We start from the raw sequence: 19,358 nt of genomic DNA, 5'->3' as shown, positions 1-19,358 counted from the left end.
TGGGATGCAGCCAAGGCAGGATGCCTCCTGCTTCCTCCCCACAGAGACTGGGGCAGCCGCCCTGTCTGCAGCCACATTCTTCATGATGTGCCCTCTTCTTTCACAGAGCATTTGCTGAATGGCCGGGTGGACTTCTCCTTCCCCGGCAGTGCCAGCGGCACGTTGACCAGGACAACAAACACCAGCTATCATCAGCTGAGCTCACACGTGCAGCAGGAGCACAGGGTGATGGGGAGCTCCTCGCTGACAAGAGACTACTCCACGATGCTGATGGGGCATGGTGAGTACCATGGTGATGGGACCTGTCCTTCCCTTCCACCCCCATGACTGTCCTCAGACCCATACTCTGCAGGTCCCGTTGTGGTGAGGACTGTGTTCACAGCTAAGGGGGCCTATGAGCCAGAGATCTGGAAGGTCACGTCCTCACCACTGATGTGCAGGCGCTTTGCTGAGGCCACCCTGCTCCCAGATCACTTTGGAAAGGGTTCCCATCCCTCCCATGAAGAGCACTTGGGAAGGGGAGCTCCATCCTTATCCTCACATTGTGAAGCACTTTGGAAAAAGCACGTTTCTTTTCTTCTTACTCTATCTAGCAGTACGGTTACCTTTCAGCTCCACACGTGTATGTCAGCTGGTGCTGACAGAAGGTTGTTAAAACGTTCTTCAAATCTCAGCCTTAAAAAGCCACCTGTGCAGGAGCCAGCACCTGGGCTGAGCCCACTCTGAAACCTCCAATGATGTTTTTCTTTCTCTTGCACGACTTCTGTAGATTACCTGGGGAGACTCCTCCCTCCCATCCATGAAGATGCTGGGAGGACAGTCCCACGGCCCAGAGATGTGGGTTTCAGGAGAAGGGCAAAGGTGAAGGGTTACTACCCCAGCACTGGCTTTCGGGACTCTATAATCATGACCGATGGGTCTGCGGGGATTTGCAAATACATAGGTACAGTTTTGTCCAGTGTCTCCTCCCAGCCATGCATCACATAACAGCCAATCCACCAGCCGTCCATGAGCTGTTGCCATCCACCGCTCCCCCCAAACCCTCTCCCCATGGCTTGCTGTGTGCTGCACTGATCTTCCTCCTGACCTGAGCTGTGCCTTCATCACACCACCTTTCCATTTGCAGATGACTTCAGCTGTGTTTCAACCCACCTGGGCTGAGTAACGCTCACCACTGCTGCCACTGTGCTCCAACGAGCTGATCGGCTCATTGTCCCCATCCTCTTCATTCCTAACAAGCTTGTTGTTCTCAGTCTTGCCCCACAGGCCTTTGGAGGACTCTTGGGGAGAATGTGTGCTCCGTATGAGATGTCCCTCTGAAAGCTCCTTGGCCAAAACCCATGTCGATGAGGGTCTTCAGTCCCTGAGTGTCACCTGGGAGGCTGCTGTGCTCACCATGAGCCTTGTGTCCCAGTGAGCTGAGCTGGGGGACAACCAGAGCACCCAGTCCCTGGTCCAAGCTGCCTACAGCCCCATGAACAGTCTCTGGAGGTGCTGGGCTGCTTTAGCTATAGACTAGGGCCGGTCTTAACTGAGCTACATCTGAAGATGTCTGTGAAGCTTCTGGCAGACTGGACAGGGTGCTTCGAGGTGAGCAAGGGCCACGCACAGCACCTGGGACCCTGCTCTGGTCTGTCTACCACAAGGGCACAAAGCTTACCTTGACTTGTCCAACCCAAGGCTGGCACCCCAAGGCCATGGGACATCATTGTAGCTGTGCAGAGCCAGCCAGTCCTGCCTCATGATGGGCCATCTTGCAGAGATGACAGCTCACCACGTTCTCCCTGGACCATCAGTACCATCCCATGCTTGTGTGTGTGTCACTCTCTCCTCTCCCCCAGCTCCCAAATCTCCACCCTGATGTTCCTTTTTTTGCCTCAGACTCCAGGCTGCCGCTGGGCATCCCCGACACCCCCACACGCCTGGTGTTCTCTGCCCTGGGACCCACCTCCCTGAAGGTGAGCTGGCAGGAGCCGCACTGCGAGAAGGAGGTGCAGGGCTACAGCATGCAGTACCAGCTCCTCAACGGAGGTCAGTGAATGTGCAGCTGGTGCCCACTGGGCAGTTGGCGGTAGAAGTTTCTGGTAGTGGAGAGTCTGGTCTGGGTCTTCTCTTGGGCAACTGGCTCTGGGTGGCCCTGCTTGAGCAAGGGGGGGTTGGATCAGATGACCTCCAGAGGTCCCTTCCAACCTCAACCGTTTGGGGATTCAGGGACTGGTCCCAACTCTGCTTTTTGTGTAGCCTTGAGGAAACGTCTCAGATACCTCACAGTTCTCATTCCCCATTTTTGCTGGGGGACAATTCCTGGGGTTGCTTGTGGAGTCACACCTCCTCCAAAAACCCTTGGACACCTCCTCTACCAGCCCAGATATCTTAGTTGAAGGTTTCTTCATCAAGTTGGACTTGGAGGAAAGACTGCAGTGGAAATCTCTTATTTTTACATGAAACTTCAGGCAGTGTTCATGAAAATGTAGTTCCCTTTGGATGAAAATCTCTGAGTTTTCAAGAAGCCACTGTTTGTCCCAAGCTTTCTTTGGAACAACATTTCACCCTGCACTAGCAGTTGTTGGTGGCAAGGTGTGGTGGAGAGGGCTGAGGCTGGGGCCCCTGGATGAGTCTTCCAGGAAGTCTATTTGAGGAAGAGTTTAGGTGAAAGCCAAAGCTCTGTCTTTGAGCCTGCAACATGGTGCTGACATTCCTGTTCCCTGTGTGTCCCAGGAGAGGTGCACCGACTCACCATCCCCAACCCCAGCCAGAACTCGGTGGTGGTGGAGGACCTGCTGCCCAACCACTCCTACATCTTCAAGGTGAAGGCACAGAGCGAGGAAGGCTGGGGGCCCGAGAGGGAAGGAGTCATCACGATAGAGTCCCAGGTGGATCCACAGAGCCCACTCAGCCCTGTACCAGGTGAGGTGGATGGGGGACAAGGGGAAGGTGGCACTGATGTCTCTGCTGCTCTCTACAGTGGTGGCCCTGCTGTTTTATCACTCCTTACTACCTCCTGAGCTCTCCTTTCTTTCCTTTCGAAATAGGACCTTCTTCCCCACGCACTCACCTTCCACTAGCTGTCTAGATAGCTGAGACCTTCCAGCTCATTACATAAATTATGTGTACAGACCCTTCTCAGGCTCCTCCTCGCCACCTTCCCTGATGCTGATCTCTCGCTCGTGTCCCTGCAGGTTCACCCTTCACGCTGAGCACCCCCAGTGCTCCCGGACCACTGGTTTTCACTGCCCTCAGCCCCGACTCCCTGCAGCTCAGCTGGGAGAGACCCCGCAAGCCCAATGGCTCCATCTTGGGCTACATGGTCACCTGTGAGATGCTGCATGGAGGAGGTACGGTATCAGGCTGTGGAAGAACAGTTCCCTGTGTAGGGCACAAAATACCTTCAGCAAAGGCAGCAACTTGGTGTGTTTTTGCTGGGACCGACAACAAAGTTGGCTGCTTACATCAGCGCAGACAAAGTGGGGACATGAGGTTGATTCCAGACCTGGGACCTGCTGGACTCTGATGCTTTGTGTCCTTGCATGGCCTGGTATAACAAATGTAGTGGGAATAGGAAGGACCTGTAGCTTACTGCAGCCCAGACCCAGTGGAGGTTGTTTGTTGAGGATCACTACTGTAATAAGATAGGGTTGTCTTAACACTCAATAGAGCTGGGTGGTGTGATCTTACAGTCTGTGGAGGATGTAGAGCTTAGGGAAAGCCAAGACACCAGCCAGAGTTGGGGGGACTGTGTTTGGATGGACAATCACTCCTGTCTGTCTTCACCACTGGTATGTCTGTGCGGATTAGGGGAGCCCAGGAATATCTATGTCGAAGGAGACAGTCCAGAAACTACCTTGACTGTGCCCCACCTGAGTGAGAACGTCCCTTACAAGTTCAAAGTGCAAGCCAAGACGACCCAAGGCTTTGGGCCAGAGAGAGAAGGCATCATCACCATTGAATCTCAGGATGGAGGTACGGTACCATGCCTTTGTGGAGGTGGAAAGATAAGAAACATCTCAGAGCAGGGAACACAACTCCTGGAGTCCCTTTCCAGCTCTGATGGTGACTCCATTTTCCATGGAAGATGTGGAGACATTGTCTTACACGAAGACAATGCTGTGCCTTGTGAGCGCTGTCCCAATCCCGATGCACTGAATAAGAGAGGATCCTGAGGACCTGCCACTGTTTAATTTATTAGGAAACTTCTATCTTATGCCTGATTGTACACAAACCTGGAGGCAGCTTCTAATAGTACACAGGTCCTCAGTCCTCCCAGTTGCTCCTAAACCTGGCTCTGATGCCAGCAAGACAAACCTCCTGAGCTGACTGTTGATGCTCGCTGTACAAGGTCAAAGGGTTGGAAACTCCTTGTTTTCTGGCTGACTTGTCCCTTTTCCTTCTCCCCAGGCACTTTCTCCCATTTCGGAGGCCAGCAGTACATGAGAGAAGAAGTGTACAACTTCCCCACCGAATACACCACCAAAACCAGCATCAGCCATTCCTCCCTGGATCCCCACTTCACAGGTAAGGGCTTGCTGCCTGCTTGGAAACCCTCGAAAAGCAAAGGATAACTCTGCTTGTCCAAAGGCCTGTGGTAGGGAGAGAGAGTCCATCAGGTAGGATGGATGAAGAGGACCAGACCCTTTCCTACACTGTCCCTGCTCCCTCCAGAGGCAGTTGCCATTGTTTCCCTGTGTGCTGTCCAGTCACAGAGGGAATGCTGAGTTTTCAGAGCCCCCAGGGCTATCGCTAAGGACCAAATCATAGCTCTTACTGCTACTTTTCAGAGTAGAAAAAAACAGAGAACTGTGATAACCATCTTTAATTACATCAGTGTAGTTGTCCCGTACTGTTGCCCTTGAGTTCAAGGACTCATGGGCTCACCCTGCAGTTTGGGAGCTGTTAGGAAATCCATCTTATTGACTGACATAGCAAAGTGTTGAATCACTTGGTTTGGAGAGGTTTTCCATCGGTGAAAGTGGTATTTAAGGAGAAATCTCTGCCAGGAATCATCAGGTAGAGCAGATCCTGTTCTCTGTGACCCCACACTCAGCAGGGTGTCCTGACCCCTCGTTGCAGATGGCATGCTGATGACGAGCCAGCGAGTGGAGAGCGCCAGCAGCACCCTCACCAAACAGGTCACCAAAGAGTTTGTGAGCCGGACCGTGATGTCCAGCGGGACCCTCACCAAGCAGATGGAGAGGCAGTTCTACGAGGCCTGAGCCAGGGCAGGCTGCCCACCCATGGGATGCTGCCGTTCGGGTGGCAGGACTTTGTGGAATGATCCAAGGGTGCTGCATCCAGACGCTGCCGCAGTGCCTGGGCAGAGACCCTCCATGGCACTTCGAGCTCTGGACCTCTCCTTTGGAGCCCAGCGCACTCGAAGCTCTGGCACAGTTGGGTCATCAGGTGTGTGCTCCCCCTTCAGGGCTTGTTCACCCTGTCCTGCTCTGAGAGAGACTCGCTTCTACAGAGCCCACAGAGACGTCTTCCATGAACCATCACCGCTCACTCCAATACCATTCTTCAGTGCCCACCCATCCAGATACACCTGCAGCAATTCAGGTGTTTCAATGGCTCCAGCCTCCCCAGATAAATGTAACAGAATGATTTATTCCCAGGTCCTCAGTTTTGAGAGGATCCCAGCTGGTAGCATCCTGATTTATAGAGGGTTTAGAGAGGGTCACCATTCCCATCTGTGCTCCAGGCTCTCCAGCAACTTGGCTATCCACTGGAGATGGTTATTTTGGGGGTTTTTTTGTTTGTTTGTTTTTTTAAAATGAGAGCTGCAAGATAGGGGTTCAGGGTAACTGATGCTTTCTTACTGCACCTATTTGTGCCTATTCTTCGCTGCTAACATTTGGTACCATGATAGCAAAGTATAGCCTTTCATTTGTATAGCATTACTTGTGGCCTCTGCATTTTTTTGCATACAATATTGTACAGTTTTCGTAGTCTATATATATATAAATATATAAAAATGTATTTTATTATTTTATTAAAAAAATGGAGGTGGACCTACGCTGAATATTGAGGCTACACTGGGACTGTGCCTGCTGAGAAACCTGAAAAACTGCAAGAAACTAGTTAAGGGCTTGATCCAAAGGCCGCTAAACCCCATGGAAAGCCTGTTGATGAGCTGGTGGGCTCTGCCTTGGTGGCCTTATATTCTCCAGCACCAGAGACTCCAGCAGAAGGGCTGCCAGGAGCCAGACCCGCTCCCTGCACAGCATCCACCAGCCCAGGGCTCTGCAGCCACCGCACCCGCAGGCAGAAGGGCTGGGAGCTGCCTGGAGATGGGAACGGTGCCTGGGATTTTTTACAAGGCTTGATGTGGAGAGCTTGAGATTTTTGGGCAGATGTTTGGTATCTTTTAAAGAAGACCTTTTGCACGGCAGCAACATCCAGAAAGGGACCTGCGATGGCTCAGTAAACACGAGGGAAGAGCAAGGCTGGGAGCAGCGGTCTCGCTCCTCATCCTGCGCCAGTCTCTCCTTCAGCCCTTGGCTTTAGCTGAGCCGGGACCTTGCTGGGCGTCGTTTCCTGGCTCTGGGCATGATGCCTGATGTCTGGCTGCCTTCTGCCAAGGAGAACAATTGGGCTGAACAGCACGTTTCCCTGGCGTGCTTCAGCCGCGCGGAGCCTGCCGAAAGCCGGGATCCTGCTCAAAGCAGCAGCTGCCACCGTTCGGGGTCAGAGCTTCCAACCAAAACCGCAGCTGCCTGGTCTCCCTGGCAGCATCACCTGCCTGATTTGATCTGACATTGTACCTTGGCTCTTTTGTCTTGTTTTTTATTTTGGAACAAGGGGAAGACTTCCCAGCACTGATACCACCAGGAGCTCCCTCTCCTCCCCAGGCTGTTGGTTTGAGTGGGATGGGCTGTAGGTGTTTGAACCAAAGATGCACGAGGGTGAGTAAAGCCCACAGGAGTCTCCAGGACTGCAGATGGAGCTAGGTCAGTTTCGAAGTTGGGTCAAGAACTATTTCATCGATCCTGTGGTTTGACTGTGCCTTCAAGAAGCGCTTATTTTTCCTGAGCAAGTACCAGTGGCGTTAGCCTGCCTCCCAGTTCCCCTCTCACCTTTGTGGTTGGCGTTTCCTCTCCAGCTGACACATCTCCTCCTGCACAAGGACTCTGGGATGCCTTTCCCTGTGCTTTGTGGGCCAGGGTAAAACACTGAATATAGCCTCAAAAAGCAGCCCCACTTCCAAGCTTTTTAACCAAAGACTATGCTGTTACCTGAGAGAAGAGCACAGCCTGTCAGCTGCAGCTCTCCAGGCCATTGTGCCATCCCCGAATGCAAAAGGCTGCACACCTGACCCTGTCTTGCACTACAACAGTGTCACTTCTTAACTTTCATCTGATCATTAGGGCTGGTGGTGTTTCAGCCTTTCCAAGGTGGATCCAGCAGCCCACTCCAACAGCAGGTCTTTGATCAGATGGCTTCTTATTGCACTCAATAAATGTTTTCGCTACAGTCTGCCTCTTCTTTTTTAAAAAAAAAAAAAAAATTCCCCCAAATACCCTTCATCTGCAGCAGATGAAGGACACGTGCCAGAAGCAGATACCCAAGCAGGCTTCTGTCTGCTGCTCCTCCACCACCATCCCCTCCTGTGTCTGCAGCTCCAGAGGCACCACTAGACACCGCATCCCTGGTAACGGCTCATTACACCAGTGCAAACTGGAGTTAAACCAGTCTCCTCTGAGGCAAGGTCCTCAGTGACTCTGGCATCAGAGCTTGGCTCAGGTGGGCACAGAGTGACTGTGCAACTGTTCTATGTTTATTAGGCGAACGATGCAGTAAATTGATTCCCTTGTGAAGCGAGGAAGGCAGCTGTCTCGGAGGGAGGTTGCTCCTCTACAGGGGCAGCACCTTCGCCCCTTCGGAGGGTTTGGTGAGGTAGAAGGTGGCTGTGCGGCTGTATTTCTCCTAGGAGACAAGAAGAGCAGTGAGTGCTGGTGCTGGGGGATGCTTTTGGCCTGGTGCAGGCAAGACCTGCCAGAGCTGGGGGAGAAAGGTCCTGCTGGTCAGCCCAGATGTGCATCTGGCCCAGCTGCTTCTTGAGATGTGTTTTTGGGGACAGCGTGCTGTCCTGGCCCACGAGGTTCTGCCTCTTTCACTGCCCCTGTCTCCTGACACCCCATTTTCTGTTGTTTTTAGCTGCCAGTGCAGGCTGAGCTGCTGATTTAGAGAATATTGATGACAGTGCTAAGATCTTACCTGGGCTGTAACTGCCGGTGCTGAGCTCAGCATTGCCTAAGCTCAGCCTGGATTATTGTTCCCTAGACAGATTTAAAAATTCCTGAAGCTGACCCGGCACCTTTTTGCTCACTTTCTCAACGTAGTAAAGTCCTTGGGCAGTGCTCTGTGACCAGCATGGTGCTGAACTGCCTGCAACAGACTTGGGGCTCTCCCTGCGTGGTGCTGGATGGGCTACACCAACCTCAAGTTCCTCAGGAGAGCAGCTTCAACAGCAGCCCCAGGCCAAGCCCCTGAGTGTTTCCTTGGGATCTTGAAGTTAATCTCCAGGTACTTTTGCCATGTACCTGGATGTGGCGCTGGGCCTCCTCTGCAGCCCCAGCCTCCAGCAATGTCACCGTGCAGCCTCCAAAGCCTCCCCCGGTCATCCTGCTGCCGTAAACCCCCTTGACCTCCAGGGCTGCTGCTACCAGCTCGTCCAGCTCCGGGCAGCTCACTTCATAGTCATCCCTGGAGAGAGGAGACCCATGGTCAGCCCTGTCCTGCACCCCGGCCACAGTCCCTGCACCGCGAATGGCTGAAAGATGCGTCTCAGTGCACCCATTGCTGTAGCGAACTGCAGCCAGCCCTGCCCAGGGGCGGTTCGTCCTCACCTGAGGGAGTTGTGACTCTCCACCATCAGCTTCCCAAATGTCTTGTAGTCCCTGTTCTTCAGTGCTTGCGCTGCCTGGTCTGTCCGTGCTATCTCGCCGATGACGTGCCTGGCCCGCCGGTACACCTCCTCACCCAGCCGGCTCTTGGCCGCTGCACAGAGACACCCATCCTTGCAGCAAAGCTGCTCAAGCATGGCTGCATCCTGCAACCCTGTGTCCCCACTTGTGGCATTCTCCTGTCCCGGTGCATGCATCCACTCATCCACCCCAGGTGCTGCCCTGCAGTCTCAGCCCATGCCATGGGGCACTAGGCTCCTGCTACCCCAAGGAGCAACCTGAGCCAAGGGAGGGACGGTCCCCACCTTCCAGCTCAGCCATGGTGGCATCTCGCAGGCTCTCCTTGCCAAGCGCCGCCGCTGCCTCCTCGCACTGCCGCCGGCGTGTGGGGTACTCGCTGCCCGTCAGCGTGTGCCGCACGTTGGAGTTGGTGATGAGAACAGCCAAGCTGGCATCGGTCAGTGGGACAAGGACAGTCTCCAGGGACCTGCAGCAAGAGCTCAGCATGGGCTTGTGTGCCCGTCCCCCCTGCCCGCTCCGGCCTCCAGCCATCCCAGTGAGGCCACGTGGCAAACAGCTCCTGCCTCCGCAGAGGCAAAGCCCATGTGGTTTAGCATTTTGTCTGAGTGTTCCACTCCCCATTATTAGCCCCATAATGGACCCTAATAACTTTGTGGGAAAGACAGCCCAGGCATATAGCAGAAAGTATGCAGGAGGAGTCAAGACACTGGAATAAAAATGCAGAGTCCCAGCCCTGCGATGAGATTTTGGGCTGGGTTCAGGGCTTAACCCCTCCCTGCGCTCCTGCGTTTATTTCATGGCCACAGGAACAGCAGTCCCCGCTTGCCCGGGGAGATGGACAGAGCTCAGCAAGCTCAGTGCTCGGCCCTGACCTGCAGTCGATGAGCAGCGCGTGGCCTTCCTTGCCCATCACGGATATGAACTGGTCCATGATCCCGCAGGGCATGCTGGCAAACGTGTGCTCCGCTTTCTGGCACAGCAGCGCCTTGGCTACCAAATCACCGTCATCTGTGCCAGAGCAGAGAGACACGGGTTAGCAGCTCTGGGACCTTGGCCCCTTGCCCTGGAGCAGGGGGAGATCCCACCCAGGAATGGAGCTGCCAGGGGCCAGGACCGGCTGCTGCCTTTACCGGGACAGAGCTGCTGGAGGAAGGTGTAAGTAGCCACCTCCAGGGCGGCCGAGCTGGAGAGGCCCCCACCCAGGGGGATGTCACTGGCTATCACAGCGCTGAATCCTGGCATGGGACCACCTGCGGGAACAGAAGGGTGGACGGGGGGAACGTGAGCCCTTGCAGGGCTGGGGGCTGCTGTGCCCCACAGCTCATGGGCAACCAGCTCCTGAGAGAGCAGAGCCCTTTGTGATAACCCATTTTAAAACAAAGAATGACCCACAGCATCCCCCCCCCCGAAAAACCACAGGGGTCTGTGGAGCTGAAAGCTGGAGCCCGGCAGCAGCTGCGGGATTGCACCAGTACTGGAAGAGCCCCTGGAGCATGCGGAACACCAGGCATCAAGCACCATCCCCGTGTGAGGGGGGCTCTAACCCACCCAGCAGCCTGAGCTTTACCCTTGTAGTGCTGGATGACGCCCTTGACGTAGTTGGCCCAGCGCGGCTGCCCCGGGCTTAAGGGGCTGCTTTGGCTGGGAGCCGGGAACTGCACCCTGCGGGGCTCGTCCGCGTCTGCCGAGGTGGTGATGATGGAGATGGTCCCGTCCTTCGTGGGGGATCCCACCAGCACCGTCCCCAGCTGCAGGGCCTGGGGGGTAAGAAGTGGGCTCAGACCCTGTGGCACGTCCCCTTTGGTGGCAGGTGAAAGCTGTGGCTGCTTCAACCCACAGCTGGCAGCACCCAGTATGTGTTACCCTTAACTCTGCCCACGCGGAGCCACTACCCCCCCCAGCTTGTCATAGCGTTAAACTTTCTGGCTATTTAATGCCACACACGGTCAGTCTTAGCACTGAAACGTTGTGACCGGCCACCCCAGCTCAGTGCCAGGGTGATGGCTGCTGGGCTCCGGGGGGGTGGGAAACCCCCGTGCCAGGCTTTGGAAAGTTTTCGTGCCTGCAGGGAAATTCAGCTGACCTGCTCCCATGCTCCTCAGCCTCAAAATAATAAGCTGTAGGTTTGATTTAGGACTGAGCAGGGGCTTTCCCACCGAGCCGAAGGAGGGCATGAAGCACCAGCTGCTTCGAACCACCTCTGGCACCGAAACATCGCTCTCCAGGCACGGAAAATTATTTGACAGAGCTGCAGAAAAGCAGCTTCAGCCCTCCAAGAGGCAGTCGGGGAGGGGGAATCACTTCCCCTCTCCAGTGATTTAGGAGCCAGACCGCGGGGTGCTGCCCGCGATGCGCCGGGTCCCACTCCGGTGGTCCCGGGCGCACTGGGGGGATCCCGGAGGAGCAGGCGGGGGGAGACGGCAGCCGGGAACCCCCGGAGGTTGCAGGAGGGACCCGGAAGGGTGACCAGCGAGGGATCCCGGGGCCGAGACGGCGGAGCACGGCCCTTACCATGGGCAGCACGAAGCCGCGGTTGTAGTCGGTGTGCTCGCCGATGAGGTTAACCCTGCCGGGGGCCCACGCCGCCAGCACCGCCGCTCCCCCGAAAGCCGCTTCGTGCTCCCGGCGGGCGGCCGCCAGCAGCCGGGCCGACCCGAGCTCCGCCGCCTCCGCCATGGCCGCTCCGCCCCGCCCCGCCGCCGGGCCCGCCCCGCCCCGTTGCCCCGTTACCCCGTTGCCCCGGCGGCCGGGTTCGAACCCGTGTCCCGCAGGGGCCCCGGCGCGGCTGGCGGTCCCCGGCCCGGGACGCAGCCCCTTCCCACGCGCCGTGCGCGCCTCCGGTCGCGGCCTCGGGAGCGCTGTCGGTGCGCGTGCGGCCCTATAGGCAGCGCGAGAGTGCCGCCCTATACACAGCCCCGTGTGTACCTATGGCGGGGCCAGGACCTGCCACTTTTTATACATATACCTATATCCGTATTCCCATACCTGCGTTGTCCTCATGTATGGATAGATATATGTATATATATATGCACCAGTCTCTGCTATATGTGCATTTTATGCCAATATATACGCCAATGTATGTATTTTACAGATAAGTGCCAATATCTGTGTTACACCTATATATGCCAGTGCCTGTCTGTGCTTTTTATAGCTGTACAGCTACATACACAGATGTATGTATATGCCGATGTGCCATGTGGAGGGGTGTATATATACATATTTTTGTGGCCGTGTGGCGATGCCGGTCGGTCCGTGCCCGCGGCAGAGGCGGGCGGGTGTGAGCCGGAGGTTCCCCCCGCGGGGCCGGGCTGCTCCGCTCCCGGGGCGGGGCCGGTTCCCGTTCCCGGTTCCCGTTCCCGGTTCCCGTTCCCGGTTCCCGTTCCGCGTTCCCGTTCCCCGTCCGGCGCAGCCGCCGCCGTGGGACCCCCCGGGCGGGCGGGACGAGCCCATGGCACGGAAGGAGCCGCTGCTGAGCGCCCTTAAAGGTGAGCGTGGCCCCCCCGCGGCCGGTACGCGCTTCCTCCCGCAGCCCGCGCCTGGAGACCCGGCCTCTCGCTGCACCGGTTTGGCCGGACCGACGGAGCGGGGCGGGCGGGCTGGGGCTCCCCGGGCCGGGGGCCGCCGTGACCGGGTGTTTGCACCCGCGCTGCTGCTCCTGCTCTGGACTTCGAGGCAGTTTCCCGGAGTTTCTGCCCGGTGCAGCCGCGGTGGGTCCCACCCTGCCGGGGTGTCGGGCACCTCCCGCAGCGCCTGAGACCCACCCTGGGGCTGTGCACAGAGCTGTTCCCACCGGTGTCCCCCCACCAGTTGGGGCACCCATGGGTGCTGATGCTTCCCTCCTGCTGCAGGTGGGGTGCTGCGGCTGCGGGAGGGCGAGGGGCCCTGCACGGATGCCTCGCCGCACCTCACATCCCTCTGCCAGCTGCTGGAGAGCATCCTGCGCAAGGGGCTCCGACGTGAGTGGCCCTTAATGCCAGGGCAGGGGGTGGCAGTGTCCCAGAGCCTGTGACGAGGGGCTTTGCGCTCCCTTTCTCCCACAGAACCATCCTGGGGCTTCAGGAGATGGGATTACTGGCACTGGCTGGAGCAGCTTCCCACAGAGGACAGTAGCAGGTGAGGGGCCGCAAGCCAGGCTAGGGATGAAAAACTGAGCCATGGTGGCATCCGTTGTGACGTGCTCATCATGAAGATCGTGGGTGTGGAGAAGATGCTCCCCCATGCCACCAAGGTTTCAGCCACGAGCTGCTTCCCCTCTCCCCAAACAGGCCGACCCCTCTCTCCATCAGCATCCAGAAAGCCGGCAGCTGTGAGAAGGTCCTCACAGTGCAGGGCCGCGGGCGGTACTTTCTGCGCTTGGCCCTGCAAGGGAAGGTGCTGGCGGCGGCCGTGCGGCAGCTGGCACAGACCCCCCGGCTCCTGGAGGTGCGGCACATGGCAGGGGAGATGCTACCGGTGGGCGACGGGCAATGAAATGGTAGTATAATTATGGCGTTCCTCTGTTTTTCAGTTTTATGATCCGGTGAGCTCCATCCTTGGCAATGAAGACCTCCTGGGTAAGATGATGGCACCTCCAAGATGGGATGTAGCCTGCCCCAGGGCAGCTGTCGCAGGCCTTATTGCACAGTGCTGCTGCTGCGGGTGGCAGAGGAAAACAGTCTGCTGTGATTTTTTTTTTTTTTTTTTTTTCCTCTCCCCCCTAAGCTAAGCTTAGTGGTAAAAAATCTAAATATGCTGCCGCAGTGATGGAAAAAGAGGTGTAAATATTTAAACACTGTTTGAGTCCATCTAAGGTTGGTTTTAGTGTAACAGGATAGGAAAATTGCTTCTGAAGTGTCTTCCGTGATGTTTCTTTGTACCAAGGATGCTGGTTTAAGTGGACCCAGCAGTCCAGGCTCAAGGGGAGCCTTTGGCAGCTGGGCCTAGGCTGCCGTCCCACACCGGGGGTCACAGGGGGGTTTGGGTGCAGTAAATGGCTGCATTGCCCTGACAGGCTGCACCCTTCCACCCACAGCTGTGCTCCTTGTGAGAGCCAGGCCAGGTGAAAGCCTTTAATCTTTCGATTATGATAAATAACCCCTTGCTAAACCTGTGCCTAGATGGCTTATATAAATCACCTGTGCTGCTGATGCATGAGCAGATTTGTTGGTGTAATTGTAAGGCTTTGTGCAGAGGAGCCTGGGCAGCTTTGCTTTGCATTTAAGGGGAGAAAGGGAGAGAAAGTTGCTCATCAGCAGCATTTGCTGTGCGCCTTTGTCTGAATTTAGGGAAATGGGGTGTTGAACCGCAGCACTTCTCTCCCCATGGTGGCAGTGGGAGCCCAGGACAAACCTGGGCTGGGATGCTCTCAGGGCCTCCCTCCCCAGGGCTCATTAGATGTACCAAAAATGCCTTCATTCGGATCTCTGCCATGTCCCCGTGAGGCTGTGGTTGCTGAGAACCTGGTGGTGACGCTGCCTCTCCGTCCCTCTGCAGAGCCTTTCCTCTCGCTGCTGCTGGTGGTGACAGAGATGGATTTCTCCCTGGACCTGCAGGTACGGTGACAAATCATCGGGGTGGTGGCTGGCACGTGGCTGCCGGTGCGGGCCTCCAGCCCCTTCCTCACCGGGACCGATGGTGCTGATGCTCCTTTGTTTGCAGAATTGCAGTTTCTTGGATGAAAGCTGGCTGCTGCCGGTAAGAGCTCATCTCTCCCTGGAGCCATCCTCTTGGCCACTTGGCTTTTGCTGAAAAATGAAATGAGGAAGATAAGGAATGATTTGCTGGGGAGGGATTGCCATGTAACTCTGCCCAGCTGTGGATGGGGGGTGGATTGGCTCAGGCTCACCAGCATGAGCGGAGCGACCGAGGTCGGATCCTGCTGGGTGCCTGCACTGTCACCAGGAGCAGATCCCAGCATTCCTGGGATTAAAACCAAGCAAGAGTAGTACCCAGGCCTAAAATCCTCACATAAACGAAGTTTTCTGATGCTCCATTCCCTGATTTCTTGCAGAAAAAAAAAAAATCCCTATTTCCCTGGGCTGACATAGATTATGCGTCTGGTTTCACTCTTGGTTTTGCTTGGTGAAATATTGGTGCATTTATTAAGAACAGTAGGGATGTCTTGATATCTTTCAAAAATGAAGAGCATCCCTCTGCCTTTTTAACCCAAAATAATCCCCCCAAAAATCTCAAGGCAGCTTTGGGGCCGGTTACGGTGTGCTGAGCTGCGGCACTGCCGTGGAAGCTGGGATCCCGCTGGCTTTTGGGCATTTCTAGCAGTAAGTGCTCCCGGCTGAGCTGGCTGCGTTTTGGGTGCCTGGCTAATGTGATGTGACAGTAAGTGCCACTGCAAATGGCAGCAGCTTTGGGCAGGGGTGGCACTGCTCCCCTGGCTGTGTCGGGGGGGTGAGGGGGGAGGGCTCATCACCCAGTTAAGGGTTCACCTGCTGCTTTGCTGTCCCATCCGTCTGGCAGGTTTGTCTCTCCAGGGTCTGGGCACAGCTGGATCTCAGGAGAGGACGGGGCTAAGCAGCCACTGGTGGTCCCAGCCCAATCTGGGGCACCAGGGTCCAGCCTCTGCCTGTCTCCCAAAGCCCTGGTTTGGCATCAGTGCCAGAAATAACCCAGGGAGAGGAGTCCCCATCTTACCCCCCGTTCTGGTCATATTCCTTGTGTGTCCCATGGCCATTGGCAGGGCCACTGTCACCGGGCACTCTCTTCCAGGTGTGCATCACTTACGAGACGGTCCCATGCCGAGTGCTGGGGATGGTGCTCAGGTAGGATCCTCCTTTCTGCTCTCTAGTGGGATCTGGACACCACAGCAGCCAAACATCCCTAAAAACAGGAGACAAAGATCTCTTTGAGAGCACTGGGGCTGTCTTGGTTGCTTTTTTCTCCATCAGCTCAGCCTTGCTGTCCATGGGGGACTTTTCCCTGCCTCCATGTATCAGTGGAATATCGTTGATGGTATGAAAGAGCTCAGGGAGCTGGGCTGGGTCCCTGGGGCTGAGCGGGGCTCTGCTGCACCCCCAGATATGTGGATGGCCGGGTCTTTGTCATCGAGGTGCTCCCTGAGAGCCAGGCGGAGGTGGATGAGGTGGTGCTGGCCGGTGACATCCTCGATGAGATCAATGGCTGCTCGCTGAGAAACGCCTACAATGGGCAGGTGGGTGGGCATGGAGGGCTGGTGTGTCCCCCCCATTTCCTGCTCTCTTGCCCCCCATCCTCCCCCCTGCTTCCCCTTTCTCCAGGCTGGGGCTGTGCTGCAGAAGCTGAAGGGGCAACCGCTCAGCTTCCGCCTGCTGCGCTGGTGGTGGCACGACGGGGGGGTCTACGAGCCGCTGCTGCCCTACCTGAAGGTTCTGAAGGAGAAGGAGCCCCAATTCCAGCTCCAGCGCAGCCCCTGGGGCGAGAGGCAGACACGGAGGCTGCAGGGGGGCAGGTAGGCTGGGGCTGTGGGGAACCCCCAGGCTGGGAGTTCCGGAGTTGGGGCAGCCCTGTGCCCACACTGCCCCGGTCTCTGCTCAAGGCTGTGGGGCCAAATCTGTCCCTGGGGGTGGTGGGGGCTGTGAGCATCTTCCCCTGTAAAGAGCAGCAGGAGGATGCACGGGGTCCTTGCTCTGATGTCCCCGAGCCCTTTTCTTCCCAGGCTGCTCTACAACCTGCAGTACCTGGGCCAGACCGGTGTTGGGAAGGTGAGGCGATGGGACAGAGACGTGCCTGGGGATAAATTGTCTCTCTTGGGTTTCTTTTTGCATGCCTATTGGTTATTCCTTCCTTTCTGCTGTGTTTCAGTGCGGTGGCAAAGAGGTGCTGGAGCGGGCCATCCCTGCCGTGCTGGAGAGGCGACTGGCATCGCAGGTGAGTGATGGGGCTGAGGGCATCCCAGGAAGGTTTTGGTGAGAAAACAGGGAAATATGGTCTTTTCCCAGGAATATTTTTTACATGCCAGTTCCAGGTTTGCTTTGCCTGGCTGAGTATTTCACACCCTGCAACCCTGTGGGGTCTTTTTTTCTCATTAGAAGCAGCTCTGCAGCCAGGGTGGGAAAGTGCATTGAGGAAAATAATACAAACACTTCCAGGAAAGCACTTGGAAAACCGTGGGGATGCTGAGCCTGGTTCCAGGGGTGCTTTAGGGCTCAGGTTGCTGTTGCTTGAGCCTTTGGGGTGGTTTGATTATGAAAAGATTCATGCACAAGGGCACTGGGTGGTAGGAAAAAAGGGCAGCACAGGGAACTCCTTGAAAAAGCTGCGCTTGACTGCGCTTTATCACCTTTGCTTTGAATAATCTCGCTCTTGTAAGTGTCTTATTAAAAACAGAGCTCAGACACTGGGATGACTGGGGCTTTTTGCCCCTCCATCCCCCCTTCAGGAGGTTTTATGTGATGTGAGGGAAGCAGAAGTCCTTGTACAGGAGAAGACTTCTTCCAAGGTAAATGAGCAACGTTCAAGGTCCTGGTGACTCCTGAAGCTGCTCTTCTCACAGCATGGGGACCCCAACTTGGGAGGGTCGTGGCGCCAGTTTAAACCAAGAACTGGGACAACAGGGGCTGACTGCAGCCCCCGGTGCCACCTTCCTCCTGTCCCCTGCACAGCTCCTGTGCCGCCACCCCTACCCCACCATCTCCTGCGTGGGACGCTGCCTGAACCGCAGCCACGTATTCGCCTTCTGCGTGGTGTAAGTGCTGCCTGTGGGCCCTGGGAGAGGGGATATCGAGGGATACAGGTCTTAGGAAATAAATAAGTAATGTCCAGAGCAGCCGTGGAGTCTCTGGTGTGGTTACAAGCCGGGGCTGGGCTTTTGGAGCGGCTCGCTCTGCTAGCTGATGTACGTGTTTCCATTTTTAGCGCTTCCCCAGAGAGCCCCGATGGGAGCACGTTTGACTGTCTGGTGTTTGCAGCGAGTTCTGAGCAAGAATGCGAGGAAATCATCAGTAGAATCGGTAAGGGATTGTGTCTTTGGATAACACAGTGAGGTTGTGGAATATGAACAATTGCGATTCTGGTCCACCCCACGCAAGATCTTAATTTCTTTTGGTTGAGGTTACTAAAAGATGAATAGATACTTTCTGGTGGGTTTGGGTTGTATGTTGTGTGCTTCATGCTTTTTTTTCTTTTTCTTTTTCTTTTTTTTAAGAACTTCTAGAGAATTAGTTTATTTTAAGAAACAGCTTCTAGGCATACCCAGATGGTTCATTGTTTCCACGAAGCACTTGGAGGAAATGTTGTTTTTGAGGGATGTTATTTTAAAACATACTTTTCATGCAGGAGCCCAGGCTGCTACTGCAGTTGAGCACCAAACCCATGCACTCATAAATCCCATCACTTGGAGTTCTTATTTTTAACCTGTGTGGTGCTTCCCAAATTACACAGCTCCTGGGTCACCAAGAGCCCTTCAGCTTCTCGTGGGGACATCCCTACCAGATGTCCCCTCAACAGGCCCTGCCCCCCCAGGACAGACTGGCCCAGGTGATCTACCCGAGATCATGCTTTAGACCTTTAGAGCAATTAAGTTTACAATTTAGACACAAGGAATTCTTTTTCTTTACAGGTTTAGCAGTGAGGAAAAGGCTTATGTAAAATCTAATATCAGATTTTTAGAACATGTTTTTAGCAGCTCTGGGGCAGATGTGATTGTGGTATTAACTGGGGGGCTGTGAGAGGCTGCTAAGAGCACAGGGTGAGGAGCACCTGTTTCTCCAGCTGCAGGATTTAAGCACACAGAGTGGTTTGTGTGACAAGGGACAGCCCTGGCTCCAGAGCACTGCAGACCCTGGCTCCTGGGAGCTGCGATGGTTTTCAAGCTTTCAGGCTGTTGTGGAAGGAAGTGCTGTAAACGCATTCACTCCTTGAACAATGGTGCAGTGGGGCAGTGTTGACTCACCGCCTGCTCTCTGGTGTAAACCATGGCTGTTCTTACAGAAATGCCACTTCTGCCACAGCACTTTGAATTTCACTGAAATAAATCCAGATAAGCTGGCTGAACCACTTCCCTGTGCTACTCTTCTGTGCCAACTCCAGCCTTACTAGTGCAGCCTGTTAGGAGCTGAGGAGAGCTGGCCTCACAACTTAATTTACATGTTAATTACCTGTTCCAGCTGTAGTCGGAGCAGCTTTCCTCTAGCAGAACCTGACAAGGTAGGGCTGTTCCCAGAGGCACCGCCGGGAAAACCAGATCTGTCTCTGCAGAGCCCAGAGCTTCTCTGAGTGAAGGTTTGTGTATAACCCTGTTTCATCAGAAAAGCTTGGATGGGAAATGAGAATCCATTCTGATTTGCTTAGCAGCCCATACATTCTCCAGCTGTATAATTAGCTTTTTTGCTTGCAAGCCATCCTGTACTGGTGTTAACTGGGACTTAAATTGCAGAGAAACTGGGGGGGCCACAGCCGCACACACCCCAAACCTCAGCATTGAGACACTGCTTGAGAACAAGCTGGTGGTATTGCTTTGGACAGACC

The 19,358-nt window shown here is 55.4% G+C and overlaps 3 protein-coding genes across 8 annotated transcripts in view; 2 read left to right on the top strand and 1 right to left on the bottom strand.

Moving 5' to 3' along the window:
• ITGB4 (integrin subunit beta 4) overlaps window positions 1-7,459 on the top strand; it is a 34,652-nt gene extending 27,193 nt beyond the window's left edge. For 5 of the 6 annotated variants that reach the window (XM_065647549.1, XM_065647551.1, XM_065647550.1 and 2 more), the window contains exons 33-40: window positions 107-280; window positions 770-943; window positions 1,882-2,031; window positions 2,719-2,907; window positions 3,180-3,335; window positions 3,796-3,960; window positions 4,396-4,512; window positions 5,068-7,459. In XM_065647549.1, the coding sequence (XP_065503621.1) occupies window positions 107-280; window positions 770-943; window positions 1,882-2,031; window positions 2,719-2,907; window positions 3,180-3,335; window positions 3,796-3,960; window positions 4,396-4,512; window positions 5,068-5,210 (1,268 nt within the window). In that variant the 3' untranslated portion in view covers window positions 5,211-7,459. The remainder of the gene's footprint in view (window positions 1-106; window positions 281-769; window positions 944-1,881; window positions 2,032-2,718; window positions 2,908-3,179; window positions 3,336-3,795; window positions 3,961-4,395; window positions 4,513-5,067) is intronic. The other variant, XM_065647552.1, reaches the window with a different exon arrangement.
• A 274-nt stretch (window positions 7,460-7,733) lies between these two features.
• On the bottom strand, window positions 7,734-11,602 carry GALK1 (galactokinase 1). Its single transcript, XM_065647554.1, has 8 exons — window positions 11,433-11,602; window positions 10,489-10,678; window positions 10,052-10,171; window positions 9,794-9,929; window positions 9,206-9,387; window positions 8,844-8,994; window positions 8,538-8,700; window positions 7,734-7,920 (listed from the first exon to the last, which is right to left on the bottom strand). Exons 1-8 carry the CDS (start codon window positions 11,595-11,597, stop codon window positions 7,849-7,851), a joined length of 1,179 nt encoding a protein of 392 aa, XP_065503626.1. The 5' UTR covers window positions 11,598-11,602; the 3' UTR covers window positions 7,734-7,848.
• Window positions 11,603-12,159: 557 nt separating this feature from the next.
• LOC135996274 (uncharacterized) lies at window positions 12,160-18,830 on the top strand. The gene is made up of 16 exons (XM_065648095.1): window positions 12,160-12,628; window positions 12,770-12,877; window positions 12,962-13,034; window positions 13,187-13,343; window positions 13,429-13,474; window positions 14,394-14,452; window positions 14,559-14,594; window positions 15,624-15,676; window positions 15,933-16,065; window positions 16,151-16,341; window positions 16,549-16,594; window positions 16,695-16,760; window positions 17,272-17,331; window positions 17,495-17,577; window positions 17,748-17,842; window positions 18,603-18,830. Exons 1-16 carry the CDS (start codon window positions 12,160-12,162, stop codon window positions 18,635-18,637), a joined length of 1,710 nt encoding a protein of 569 aa, XP_065504167.1. The 3' UTR covers window positions 18,638-18,830.
• The last annotated feature ends 528 nt before the right edge of the window (window positions 18,831-19,358 follow it).

This window comes from Caloenas nicobarica, chromosome 18, assembly GCF_036013445.1.
Source record: "Caloenas nicobarica isolate bCalNic1 chromosome 18, bCalNic1.hap1, whole genome shotgun sequence".
Classification (NCBI taxonomy): domain Eukaryota; kingdom Metazoa; phylum Chordata; class Aves; order Columbiformes; family Columbidae; genus Caloenas; species Caloenas nicobarica.
The sequence above is the reverse complement of the archived record's forward strand: the minus strand, read 5'-3'. Positions and strand labels throughout refer to the sequence as shown.

Bases quoted from the DNA above. Each gene is read 5' to 3' on its own strand.
- LOC135996274 (XM_065648095.1), top strand. From the start codon at position 12,160: ATGCCGGTCGGTCCGTGCCCGCGGCAGAGGCGGGCGGGTGTGAGCCGG. The intron at 14,595-15,623 runs GTAAGAGCTCAT...ACTCTCTTCCAG, and splicing joins ATGAAAGCTGGCTGCTGCCG to GTGTGCATCACTTACGAGAC. The intron at 16,066-16,150 runs GTGGGTGGGCAT...CCCTTTCTCCAG, and splicing joins GAAACGCCTACAATGGGCAG to GCTGGGGCTGTGCTGCAGAA.
- GALK1 (XM_065647554.1), bottom strand. From the start codon at position 11,597: ATGGCGGAGGCGGCGGAGCTCGGGTCGGCCCGGCTGCTGGCGGCCGCC. The intron at 8,701-8,843 runs GTGAGGACGAAC...TCCTCTCTCCAG, and splicing joins GAGAGTCACAACTCCCTCAG to GGATGACTATGAAGTGAGCT. The intron at 7,921-8,537 runs GTACATGGCAAA...CTTGTCTCCTAG, and splicing joins AGGCCCAGCGCCACATCCAG to GAGAAATACAGCCGCACAGC.